The 14,236-nt window shown below is 39.9% G+C and overlaps 1 protein-coding gene across 2 annotated transcripts in view; it reads left to right on the forward strand.

Moving 5' to 3' along the window:
• The first annotated feature begins 591 nt into the window (after positions 1-591).
• Positions 592-14,236, forward strand: part of DOCK10 (dedicator of cytokinesis 10) — a 180,824-nt gene continuing 167,179 nt past the window's right edge. The window contains exon 1 of one of the 2 annotated variants that reach the window (XM_072143057.1): positions 592-754. In XM_072143057.1, coding sequence (XP_071999158.1) covers positions 653-754 — 102 coding nt within the window. In that variant the 5' untranslated portion in view covers positions 592-652. Of the gene's footprint in view, positions 755-7,530; positions 7,738-14,236 lie in introns of those variants that run through there. The other variant, XM_072143060.1, reaches the window with a different exon arrangement.

Here is a 14,236-nt window from a genome sequence, read left to right on the forward strand (position 1 = left end):
ACGATCTGTTATAATTATATTACATCCTAAAAAGGGAAATAATGTGGATTTTTTATACACATTGTATTATTATTATTATTATTAATATTATTATTATTGCTTTTGTTCAGTTGTGAAGGCAGAAAGGGGATATTTGGTAAGAATATAATCCATTGTTCCAATTAGTTTTTTATGTTACGTGACCATAAATAAGACTTTACTATCAGAACACACAGGTTGAAGGGGGCTGCAAAATTGGGTGAGCTGTAATGGCAGCTTATTGGTGGGCACACAAGTTTCCCAGAGACATATATAGGTAAGGGCTGTAGTTTTATGACAGGCGTCTAGCTCGCTTGTTACCATTGCTGTGTGAAAAATCCCAGCAGCACATGGTGAATTCATTTCACTTCCCTGAAACCTGCTGGAAAGTTGTGTAGATTTTCTTGGGAATCTCCAGGGATTGTGTGTACAGTCTCGTGCAGCAGTGGAAGGCACAGCTGAACTTTGTATCATGTCAGATAAAGAGGAAGACAGTGAGTTCTGCTTCCTTGAGCAGCAGTCATAGAGTATTGAGAGGTTTCCTGCCCGCTCTGCAGTATGTGACCTGTCACCAGTAGCCTCTATATCTCCACCAGCAGCGCTAGCACCACCAGTGGTCCCAGTCATCTAGTGGATGGAAGTCTCCAGGAGATTCACCAAAAGCATCCTGAAGCCAGGCACTGCGGCCGAGATCAGGCAGAGCGCCTCCAAGGCAGTGAGCAGGGAGCAGCGCAGGGTGAGTGCTCTAGGATAAGGTGCTTTACATTTAGTGGCTTCATGATGTGAACTGTTCTGCAGCTGGGGGTCCTCGGGGTTTTCGGCAGGTTGGTTCTGACAACTTCTATATGGTTTCTATATGTGCAATTAGTGTGGGACAACATTTTTGTGACAAGGTAAATATGGCAGAATATGCCATGAATAAGTTCTGTAGTGGCATACCATCCTACCTGCTGTAAGTGATCTAGAAGTGCAAGTTTTGGACAAGGCTGTCAAATCTGAGAATTATTTAAATGGGGCTAAACTTTGGGCCATTATACTTACAAAATATGTGAGATATCAAAAGGTACAAACTCGGATTTCACATGTTGCATCTTAATCTGAGATGTGAAACTGTTCTATAAATGATTGTGTTGCAATATATTGATATTGATAAGTGTATTACAAAATGGTTTAAAATTTCAGATAATCCCTAAATTGGAAAGTCCCACCAATAGTCTGTGTATTTTAGGTGTTAGAATTAATTTATGGCTGCAGTATATTATGGGGATCATGCAACTCCCCCTGGCAATACCAGATATCGCCCTGAGTAATAGAAGGTGGCTTTGAAGTGACACATTTTTAGAAAAAACCTATCTGGTATTACTACCTAGTAATGTAAGAAATGATCACTCCTTTTGGTCACTTATCTCCAGTTTTGAGAAGCTTCAGACACATTACTCCTAGCTGATTCATTACTCCTTTAAGGATATGACCACATGTGTGTTATTACGAAATAAATATACGTTAGAGCTCATCAAAGATATAAAACATGAGGTTGTTCTCCGGAAGATGCTTGTTCTCAGTTACACTCAGCAGTACTGTGCGTGCAGAAAGGAAATAGTGTTTGCTTATCATTCAGCCCCACAAGGCAGTAATTTCGATCCGGTACTAAGAGAGCCACAGTATTCTACACAGCTAAAAGTAGTAGTTAAAAGTCCAGCATTTACTCACTCACCTTGTAAATCCCCTGCCATTCCTGGGCTGCCACTCTGGTGATGACTTTCACGACAGGTATGCGTGACCCCTGTATCAACACTGGTCTGAGTGGTTTTGCGCCATATATGCCATAATCATTGCTGAGGTCAAAGTTGGTTGTAGTGTTCATGTGTACAGCAGGGGCATGACTAGAACTCATTGGGCCTTGTAGCAAACTTTTGGCAATGACCAGCCACCCCTCCCCCCGCAACTGTCATGGTTCATTGCGATGTAGGGCACTAGTTAATTTTAAGCCCGCCTCAATGTGTGCCAACAAAATATAGTTCCCCTCTTTGTAGAATCTCATTCAAAATACCCCCCTGTATATTTTTCTGCATGCCCAAACATATGCTCCCCTTTCTGTATCCCCAACTTTTGCTGCCTTTCTGTAGCATCTCCCACCTTATGTCTCCATTTAGGTAGTTCCCCCACTATTCCTACATTCCCCATTACTAGCAATAATTTCCCAAATATAACCTCTATGTATTTTTAATAATTACCAACATACAAAGGCCAATTTCACTCATGATACATAATAATAATAATTCTTTATTTATATAGCGCACACAGATTACACAGCGCTGCACAAGCATGTCTAATTGGTCCCTGTCTGCAAGGGGCTCACAATCTAAACAACCTAACAGTATGTTTTGGAGTGTGGAAGGAAACCAGAGTACCCGTAGGAAACCCACGCAAGCACTTTGACCATATAGAAGTAGATACCAGTCCTGCACAGAGGCTGCAGTGTAATCCAATGATTTACAGATGACACCGCTGGTCTCTTCTCATCAGTGTGATCTTTTAGGTGACTTCTTCCAGCCATGACACATCTCTGCGGGTTTATTAAAGGGAACCTGTCATCAGAAATTGACCTAATAATCCACCACCAGTATATTGCCAAGCAGCTGACGAACTTCCAAATAATGTTTCTTTTATGGCCCAGTGTGGTGCCATCATTCAGAAAATCATTCAGTGAGTTATAAATTAGTTGTATAAAGTCAAGGAGGCGGAGAATTTAACACTGAAGTCAAGGTAAGGAACTCTGAATGCCTCCTCCTCTGTGATTGACATTGTGCATCGGACTTCAGGAGATCTGTTTAGTGACATCTCTGCTGTTCTGTAGCCAGCAGTGCAATATCGTCATCTTGCCTCTTCCGACCTATGATGCATGTAGCAGGATGAATGGTAATGTAATTTAATATGATGTCCAGCACATCATCACGTTATGGTGTAGACCAGTGATGGCTAACCTTTGGCACTGGTGCCAGAGGTGGCACTCAGAGCCCTTTCTGTGGGCACTCAGGCCATCACCAGAGATGACTCCAGGTATCTTCCTGCAGTCCCAGACAGCCCAGAACTTGCTGTGCAGAGGTAATTTAAAGTGACAGACTATTTTCTGCTTTATTGGTGTCCTCAGGGGCTGGTATCAATGAAAACTGTGACAGAGAAGGGTGTATAAATCACAAATTAAATTTCTGTGTTGGCACTTTGCAAAAAATAAGCGGGTCTATGTTGTAGTTTGGGCACTCGGTCTCTAAAAGGTTTGCCATCACTGGTGGAGACCAAGTGAAAGGAACCAAAGAAGCAGCACAGAAAGGGCAGAGCATTTATTTTACTCAAAGACAAAGAAATCTGCTTCAGGATTTTATATTGGTGTTTTTTTCCTATGCTGAGAAAAGGTGTGGGCTAGCTGTCCGTCTTTCTCAGAAGAAGATTATAGCCATCTTAGCTTCTTAATCTGGTTGCTCAGGTAGACTGTCAGCCTTCGTCTCCAAACTTTGTTCCCTAACTGTAAGATAGTAAGGACTGGGATAGTTCTTACATACCTTATACAAGGGGAAGAGTGGTACATTTTGCACAAATACAACGATAAAGCGTTTCCCATAGACTTACATTGAGTCCCAATAATATTCTATGGCAGCAAGATTCTAAAGTGTAAACAACTTTCCAGACAGCACCTGTCATTCTAAAGGTCAACCTGTCTGCTTGACTGTTTTTCTTCTGTAAAACAATCTTTAATGTAGCAATGGAAAATAACAGTATATACTCGAGTATAAGCCAAGTTTTTCAGCACAAAACTCTGCTTATACTCGGGTATATATATTAAAAAAAGTTAGTACTCATCTCCTTCCTCTTCTCACCCGGCTTGTATTCTCCCCGCATCTTTCAATCAAACCAAGAACTCAAAAGATAGAAGCTTGTCACTTTACTAATGCAAAAAAGTCATGATAAAAATAACATACATGGGAACAGTACAGCGCTGAACGGCACTTTGTAAATATTAAATGACAGCAAAAGTATGTATTAATGTAAGTATGATTACAAGCACAAGGTATGCAAAAAACTGTGTGTACAATTATACAGGGTTATCCTAACAAACATGTCAGATTACAGATAAACTACCTATGCAGTGCCTGCCCATGTCCATGCTTTCTGCCTGCATGCACACACACGGCGTGACGTCATCAGGCTGCGACAGGCCATGTCACAGTGTGTGCATGTGGGTGGGTAGAGAGCATAGACGTGCCTCTGCCTGCACTGCAGGGAAGCCAGAGCTGAGGAGAGAAGACAAGCCGGGGGAGAAGGGAATGCCGCGGGTGAGCGCCTGAGGTAAGTACTAATTTTATTATTTTAAAGGGGCACTGCTGGCCATTTCTGTAAAGGGGGCACTGCTGGCCCTTTTTGTAAAGGGGGGCACTGCTGGCCATTTCTGTAAAGGGGGCACTGCTGGCCATTTTTGTAAAGGGGGGCACTGCTGGCCATTTCTGTAAAGGGGGCACTGCTGGCCATTTTTGTAAAGGGGGGCACTGCTGGCCATTTCTGTAAAGGAGGCACTGCTGGCCATTTTTGTAAAGGGGGGCACTGCTGGCCATTTTTGTAAAGGGGGCACTGCTGAGCATTTCTGTAAAGGGAGGCACTGCTGGTCATTTATGTAAAGTGGGGCACGGCTGGCCATTTCTGTAAAGGGGGGCACTGTTGACAAACTTTAGAAAGGTTAACAAACTTTATAAAAACAGTTTATGATAGTTTGAGGGCTGCAGATTTGAAAATGAGTGATATATAGGGGTTTCTAATATTATACATGCCAAATCTCATTAAAAACAATAATGATCCCCAAAAAAGTTAAATCTGAAATCTCCTTGAAAATACAGAACACCGGTGATTGATTTGTAAGTTGTGTGAAATGAGAATAATATAAAAAAAATTATGAGAAAATAAAGCAGACCAGTGGAAAATTTTGCTTAGTAACTAATTTGGGTGGTAAAACTATCTGTCCGAAAACAAGATCATTTAGAAAATAATGCATTTTTCCAAAAATTCATAATTTTTTCATTTATGTATAAATAAATTCCAAACTTAACAGCCAAAAATTACCGCTAACTTGAAATACTACATGTGATGAAAAGAGGAATCACAAAATCACTTATACATGTTAAAGGGGGACATGTATTATCGTATCCTCGCCTAAAAATGCTGGGATCTTTTTTGTTTTTTGGGCGCAGAATTGTTGGGGATCATTTATAATGAGTTTGCGCCAGAAAGAACAGATGTTTCCGACTCCTCCATTTTTTTTTTTGCGCAAGTGGGTGTGGCCTAACTTTTCCACATTATCCGTCACATTTATGTGTATTTTGTCTGCATTTTTAGGCACAATTTTGGCACACAATAGACCAGGAAAAAAATGGTCAGAGAGCAAAATTAAGGGCAGTCCATGTAAAATTTTGGTGCACATCTCATTTTTATGGGGCACGACTTATTAGTTCCGTCTACCCAGTAATTACTTACAGCTGTGCCCCATTTTAATACATCGGGCTGTGCTTTCAGGAGACTGAAATCTGATGCCGACAGTCGTGCTTGCGCCAGAATTAGTAAATCCCCCCAAAGTGTTCAAAAGTTTTCACCTTATAAAGTGACACATGCCAGATTACAAAAAATGAGTCTTAAGCTATAAACTTGCTGCATCCTAAAGGGGTTATAAAGCATTGCCCTTAATTCGAATTGTTCCTTTCCATGGCTGCAAAGCTAAACAATCAGTTTGTGAACATAAATACTGGACTAATTCCGGCCGCCTGGGGAGCAGGGGAGAAAGAAACAGAGGCTTTGTGTGACTCAGCTCTGCTAAATCATTAACCACTCCCTCAGGAAAGTGGGTGTTGAGATACACACTGGCTATATGAAGAGAAATCAGCCTTGCCCCTTAACCCAAGTGAGGGGCTTGGTTAGCAGTGTGAGAGTATGTGAGAAGGGTGAAGTAACTTGACTGTATACTGCAGTGCCCTGCCTCCATGACTGGAGCAGATGACATCAATAAAAGTCTTTTTTAGAAGAATGCTGGAACATGTATAAAGACTACAGGGCTTGCTGTACAAACTTGTTCCTCTTCAAAAATGTGTGATGTCATGTCTATTGTTCTATTCCATTCTATTAGCCCTTATTTGGGGGAGAATAAGGAATTTTTTTTTATGTGTTCACAATCCGTTATAAAAAAAATAATAGAGAACAATGTAAACCATTTTTCTAGGGTGCAAGGCATGAAAAAAGTCAGTATCCCTGCCCTATTTGGAAAGTGGGCCTGGTGGGTTACAGGGTAGGCCAGGAAGAAGACGCCCAGGTTCCCCAAATTCACTACAGTCTGTGCCAGCGCAGGTTATAGCTGGATTTTACACCAGGTCAGGAGCGCTACACCAGATACAAATAAGCTGCAATCTCTAGTAAATCGAGCATCTTGCGGTACACAGAAGATACCTCACACACCAGTGTACCAGATTGCTCCTGAATCCAGCTACAATCCTGGAATTTCAATGCTTTTTCCACAGTCTTGCTACTCCTAAAAACACATGCAAAGGTATGTTACATAGATCATCAGGGACAATATCTACACCATCGGGTCAAAACTGCTGAAAGATTCCCTTTAATATGTCACAAGGAAAACAATTAACTTGTTTCAGAGCAAGAAGAACTACATGTTTTAATTTTTTACCAAAAAAAAAAAAACTATTTAAATGTAGCAAAATTGGAATAAATATCCATTATAATGATGTTACATTCGGCTCTCTTCTCTATAATGCTGATGGAGTTTATGGATTACCATTCACACTAAACACAGCTCACTGTACATCACAATACAAAGGGCTGATGGCCCGGGGCACAATACTGTCTATGTCTATGATGTCTGTCGTAAAGACTGATGTTATCTAATGGAGAATGTGTACCACAAACAATCATTTATAAACGTAATACAGGCGGTCCCCTACTTAAGGACACCCGACTTACAGACAACCCATAGTTACAGACAGACCCCTCTGACTTCTGGTGAAGCTTTCTGAATGCTTTACTATAGTCCCAGACTGCAATAATCAGCTGCAAGGTGTCTGTAATGAAGCTTTATTGATAATTCTTGGTCCCATTGCAGCAAAAGTTGTTTAAACTCCAATTGTCACTGGGGCCAAAATTTTTTTGTCTGGATCTACAATGATAAAATATACAGTTTCGACTTACATACAAATTCAACTTAAGAACAAACCTCCAGACCCTATCTTGTACGTAACCCGGGGACTGCCTGTATAATGTAATTATTAATGTTCTTATTATGGGCCGGCATGTGAAATGTCACCAGCACATTTATTCATAGTTTGCTATTTAGCCTTTAACCTTCCCTAGAACGAGTATAATCAATGTCCTTGGGGATGGTATCAGTATGTGAAGGACAGATTCCCATGTCACTAGAGCCATTCCCCTGTGTACACTGCAGGAAACAGATTTTCTGTTAGTTAGAAGGGAAGATATGTAAAAAATGTTTTTATAGGATGAAACAAAGCAGAGAAATTAAAGCACATACTGTATACAGTACAGCACAGCACAGGCTCCTAGACAGTACACTCAGCGCAGCCTCCTATCTATATACGTATTGATAAAAGTAATAACAGAATAATGAGGCCACCGCCTGCAACAGAGAGAGGACAGCAGCAAGAGAGAGTGCGGAAGGTAAGTGTCCTCCAGCATTGTAGATGAGCAGAGGCAATGACTGTGTATGTAGCGCAGTATCAGGGGGCATTGTAGTTGGGCGATTATTATGGCTGATACTATATACAGAGTATTATAGTTTAAACACTATGATTTATGTATATTGTGGCTTGCTCTGTATAGTAGAGACATTGTAGTTTGCACTGTATGATGGATTGACACTACATAGGGAGGATTGTAATGTGCACCCTATGATACTTGTAGTGTGGCTGGCACTGTATAGTATGGGCTTTGTAGTTTGCACTGAATGGGGAATGCTGTGGTTTTGTAACATATGATATATTAATTGAGGTTTGCACTCTGTGACATCTAGGGTATTGTTGTTTCTCTGTAGCAAAAGTGTTGTGGTTTGTACTTTATAATGGGAGTATTATAGTTTGCAGTGCATGGGGAATAGTGTGGTTTGGACTGTTTGGAGAGGTCAGTAGGGTTTGCCCTGTATGAAGCATTTACTGGTTATGTACTTAGGACATTGGGGCACATTTACTAAGGGCTTTGCGCCAGTTTTCTGTCGGACTTTCTATGTTTTTTTTCTAGTGGAAACTGCTTGCATGGGTATTTAAGAAGTGTCTGCACCACATATGTGTCACATACGACCGTTTTTGAGCTGCACTAGGCACCATGCAACACAAATTAGGGAGCATTCCGGTGCTCAGCCTGTGGCTTCAAAACTGTCTCAGCTACTTGATAAGTACTAAAATACTTGGTCTTGTCCAGTACTCTCTTACAGATATCTGCTCTGCAGTGTTCTCCAGGATCAGAGTATGAAAATGTTTTTCCCTGCAGTTTTGTGAAGTATAATGAAGTTGTAAAATTAACAAATAAAATCTGTACTAGTTGGTGATGAAAAAATAGGGAGCTTGTAGATAAGTACAAACTACATTCACGGTAATATCCAGGAACATCAACGCCCGACCTTGGGTTTGGCCATAAAGCTTCTCTTGAAGCAATATGCCCCAGAAGAGGCTTCATGGTGAAATCCAGGGTCGGGCATTGATTTTGCTGTCTTGAATTTCACATGTTTGTGAGAATAATTAATTGATTTTTAACCAAATTTGGGTTTTTAGAATCTGCACTATGGGTCTGTTCTCCTAAAATTGGTCTCCTCTAAGAAAACCAAACACGCAGCTTGGAGAAATATACAAAGATCTCTGATGCTGTGTTAACGGTGATCAATAATATGAGGAAAAGAAAAAAAGGAGTCGTCTGAAGAAGCTCATTGTTTAATTTGTACACTTAAAAATGCTGTCGGAATATTTACATGAAACATTGTTTGAGGTAAAAACTTGGCATTTCTTCTATTACTACTTCTATTCTTCTCGAATGTGGTTTAAACCAAGATGTAGGTTGTAAACAAGTATCTTCATTTAAATTTAGCATTTCTTTTTACTCTCATCCATAACCGTGAGTTATAATGAAATGTAAATGCATCATAAAAGCTATTAAGTCGCTAGTGTAGTGTAGTGTTGCTAGTGTAGAGATGCTCACTGATACACATACAGTAGATATTTTTATATTTTTATATTTTACAGTGAGTACAGAATTCAGAGCCATTTAAATGTTTAACTCTTTGCTTCATTGAAGCTAATTGAGAGGATCAAAAAAGTTCTTTTTTATTGATTAATGTACACTCTGCACCACATAATGTCAGAAAAAAACTGAAATGTAGATATTTTTGCTAATTTATTAGACCAAAAAAAACTGAAATATCACATGGTCATAAGTATTCAGACCCTTTGCTCAGTATTGAGTAGAAGATGCCTTTGAGGTAGTACAGCCATGATTCTTCTTGGGAAAGTTTTCACACCTGGATTTGCGGTCATTCTTCCTTGCAGATCCTCTCCAGTTCCCTCAGGTTGGATGGTGAACGTTGGTTGAAGCCATTTTCAAGTCTCTCCAGAGATGCTCAATTGGCTGTAGTTCAGGGCTCTGGCTGGGCCAGTCAAACATGGTCACAGATTTGTTTTGAAGCCACTGCTGTGTCTTTTTAGCTGTTTGCTTATGGTCATTGTCTTGTTGGAAGGTGAATCTTCGGCCCAATCTGGAAGAGGTTTTCATCAAGGATTTCCCTGTACTTGGCCAAATTCATCTTTCCTTAAATTTCAACCAGTCGTCCTGTCCCGGCAGCTGAAAAACACCCCCATATTATGATTCTGCCACCCCCATGTGTCACTTTTGGGATTGTATTTGGCAGGTGATAAGTAGTGCCTGGTTTTCTCCACACATAATGTTTACAATTAACACCAAAAAGTTTAGTCTTTGTCTCATCAAACCAGAGAATTATTTCTCATATTCTGGGAGAACGCCAGGTCGAAGAAGAGTTGTCTTTGTCCACAACTTTTGCAATTTAAGGATTATTGAGGCCACTGTGCTCTTAGGAAACTTGAGTGTTGCAGAAATTCTTTTGTAACCTTGGCCCGATCTGTGCCTTTTTGAGCTCCTTGGTCAGTTCCATTGACCTCATGATTCCCATGTGCTCTGACATGCACTTTGAGCTGCAAGATCTTATATAGATAGATTTGTGCCTTTCCTAATCAAGTCCAATCAGTTTAATTAAACACAGCTGGACTCCAATGAAGGAGCAGAGGGAAATGGACAGCATGTAAGTTAAATATGAGTGTCACAGCAATGGATCTGAATACTTTAGACCATTTGATATTTCAGTTTTTCAAGGAGGATCAGAGCGAAATGGACAGCATGTAAGTTAAATATGAGTGTCACAGCAATGGATCTGAATACTTTAGGCCATTTGATATTTCAGTTTTTCTTGTTTAGTAAATAAGCCAAAATTTCTACATTTCTGTTTTATTCTGGAAAGATGGGCTGCAGAATGTACATTAAAAGGCTAAAAAAGAACTTTTTTGATTTTTCCAGTTGGCTGCAATTAGACAAAGAGAGAAAAAAATTTAAAGGCATTTTAATACTTTCCGTACCCAATGTATATTCTAGTTGTAGATATTTTTTATTTGTAGATATTAATAAACCTATTTACCTTTGAATACCCCATATACATGCACATTTAGATTACCTTGCAGGGCAGGTATCTGTTATTCTCTGGGGAAAGGCAGATTTTTATCTCCTTAAGATTGGTTTAATTTTTCCCAAAATAACTCATTAGGTAAGAGTTGAATTACCACCATATACTCTAGATGCCTGTTCAGCTTCCATGTAGAAAATTTCCTTAACCTCTTAACGCTCAGCGTCCGATATATCGGACGCTGAGCGCAGTGACTTAGCGCTCAGCGTCCGATATATCGGACGCTGAGCTGATGCGGTTCAGCTCAAGATCTGAGCCGAACCGGCATCGGGAAAGACGGGGTGCCGGCTGTGACTGATAGCCGGCACCCCAGTGTAACACCCGCGATCGGAGTTGTCTCCGATCGCGGGTGCTTAACCCGTTAAATGCCGCGGTCAGCGCGACCGCGGCATCTAACATGTATCTGGGGGATCTTTCCCCCACGATCGGCCCCCCCGAACCGTTTTCGGGGTGCGCCGATCGTTGCTATAGTAACTCTGGGGTCCGATCTGGACCCCAGAGTTACCTGCAAGAATTGCCAGTAAGATGGCGTCTGTGACGTCATCTTACTGGCACAGTGCCAGCCTATGCAAGTGTATAGGCTGACACTGATAATACTCTGCAATACATGAGTATTGCAGAATATTATCATGAAGAAGCAATCAGAAGATTGCTTCTTCATGTCCCATGGTATAAAAGTGAAAAAGTAAAAAAAAAAGTTATTCAATAAAAAAATAAAGTCATAAATCACTAAAAATGCCCCAAACCCCCAAAACATATAAAGAGACATATAACTCAAAAAAAAGTCTAAATCATAACACAAACCCCACATATATAGTATCACCGCGTCCGTAACAACCCGTAGAATAAAAGTAAATCATTATTGAACCCGCACTATAAACGCCGTAAAAAAAAACTGTTATAAACCCTCCAAGCCATCAACCAGCTCCGTAGCCAAAAAAGTAACAAAGTTATGCCACTTGGAAGACGGCAATACATAAATGATAGATTTTTCCCCACATTAGGGTTTTGTTTGACAAATTTAGTAAAACGTAAGAAAATATATTCATGTTTGGTATCCCCGTAATCGTATCGACCCATAGAATAAAGATAACATGATTATTAGTCTATACGGTGAACACCAAAAAAAAAAGAAGTAAAAAATCCAGTACAGAATTGATGCTTTTCTACTCCTGTCCTCAAAAAACGTTCCTAAATTTTCAACAATAGGTGATACAAACCCCAAAATGGTAACATTGGAAAAAGCATCTCATCCCGCAAAAAAAATGGCATCACATGGCCCCAATAACGAAAAAGCGAAAATTTTATAGCCTTCAAAAGGGGCCAATGAGGAAACTAAAATCCTGGCAGCTGCAGCGCCCTCCTTCCCTTCTGCGCCTCGCTGTGCCCCCATAACACAAGTCACAGCCACATGTGGGGGGTCTTTGTACTCAGGAGAAATTGCAGAACAAATTGTATGGTGGGTTTTCTCTTTTTATCTTTTGGAAATGTGTAAATTTTAGGGCTAAATGAACGTATAAGGGAACAATATGACCATTCTAAATTTCACCTCCATTTTGATTCAATTACTATGAAGATCTCAAGGGGTTAGCAATCTTCGTAAAAGCTGTTTCTGATAGCTTGAGGGGTGCAGATTTGAAAATGGGTTGGTTATATGGGGGGTTTTGATGCTAAATATGTAAAATTTCATTCCAAACTGTATTTATCCCCAAAATAGTCAATTCTGAAAATCCGGAAAAGCGATATTCTATTTGCAAGCCGCGTGACATCAAAATAAATTATCCAGACATTTCAGAAATTATGAAAATGTAAAGTAGACAAATGGGAAATGTTATTCAGCAACTTATTTAGCTGGTAAATCGATCTGCCTGAAAACGCAATGATTTTGAATTTCGAAAATGGCAAATTTTTCCAAAAATTTATCATATTTTCTTTTTTTTTGTAAATAAATGCAAAACTTATCTGCCAAAATTTACCACTAAAATGAAGTACAACATGTGGGGAAAAAACAATCTCAGAATCGCTTTGATAAGTAACAGTGTTCAAAAGTTATAACCGTATAAAGAGACGCAAGTCAGAATCCAAAAAATCGGGCTGAGCCTTAAGCTACAAAATGGCTGCGTCCTTAAGGGGTTAAGGGGTATTCCAATAAAAGAGAAATGTTGGTTGTACATCAAACTAAACAGTTGCACAGTTTTCAGACTAGTGTCTGACCAACCCGGAAAATCTCCCTTTACATTAAATCACCCTTTCTTTTGCCCACTCAGCTCCTTCTCTTTGTTGCTGCCCTCTTCTACAGTGACCCATTAGTCTGAAACCTCCTACTGCTCTGCATTGTCTGGGACATCGCTTAGCGTCTCTTCTTCTATAAACATACTATGCATTTGCCAAACATGTCATGTTACACATAGAGAAGGTGGTCATCTACTTGTGGAATGACAAAAGTTCCCTTTTATGTCCTTGTATGAAGGGAAAATTTATAAGCCAGTTTCGGAGAGTGTAATGGAAACTAAACTACAAATAAGAATGTAAACAGAAGGCCTTCCATTCCTCTTCATTTCCTCAAAGGTTAGCTGACGCATGAAGCAGGTGTGAACTTAGCCTGACCGTGCAGAGCATAAGAAAGTGTAGAAAAATGTATCCCTCCTCTACTTCTGTTAAGGCCTTATGTTTCTACTTAGCAACCAAACTTCTGCTTGAACTTTCTAAGGATTCTGGAAACTCTCGCTGTTTAGCTTTAGGCAGACATCTTGGTGACATCTGCTTAAAATTCTTGAGATGATAAAGTTTTTTATCCTCTTCAGTAAAAGACCTGACTTTTCCCAAACAGGAGATGAGACAGAAACAGATGAAGTAAGACTTGATTTGTTACATACAGATGACAGAAATCTGTGTGTGAAGTCTCAGAGGAAGTTCTTGAGTTATATTTGAGGAACATTCTAATAGCAGACCATTAAGAGGACAATGTTTACTGTTCCTTATTTTAGGTCAAGTATTAAGATTAACATAGATGTAATCTTATACACCCTAGGAAGGTAAGCAGGTCATTCATAATGGAAAGGGAAAGGCATATGGAGTAGCTGCATATGTTGCATAGCTGCATATGATGCTGCATATGATGCTTAGATTTATCAAGCCTATCAAACAGTCTTACAAGTGATAGTTTAATAAGAAGAGACTTTGTCATATAAGATCTCCACATAAAGCTTCTTGAGTGAATTCAAGGAAAAAATGAACTTCCGAGGTCACATCTGTAGCTGGAAGTGCTACTTTCTTAGCCCTTTGATGTCTTGTGACAGGGAGAGGGAAGGGCTAGGAGAACGTTATTGAGCAAGATTGTTATAACTTCATGATGTTTATACAGAGGTTACATTAGATCCAATAGATAATACGTAATAAAAATATCTCTTAAGATAGTAAATT

Source organism: Engystomops pustulosus, chromosome 3, assembly GCF_040894005.1.
Source record: "Engystomops pustulosus chromosome 3, aEngPut4.maternal, whole genome shotgun sequence".
NCBI classification, from domain to species: Eukaryota; Metazoa; Chordata; class Amphibia; order Anura; family Leptodactylidae; genus Engystomops; species Engystomops pustulosus.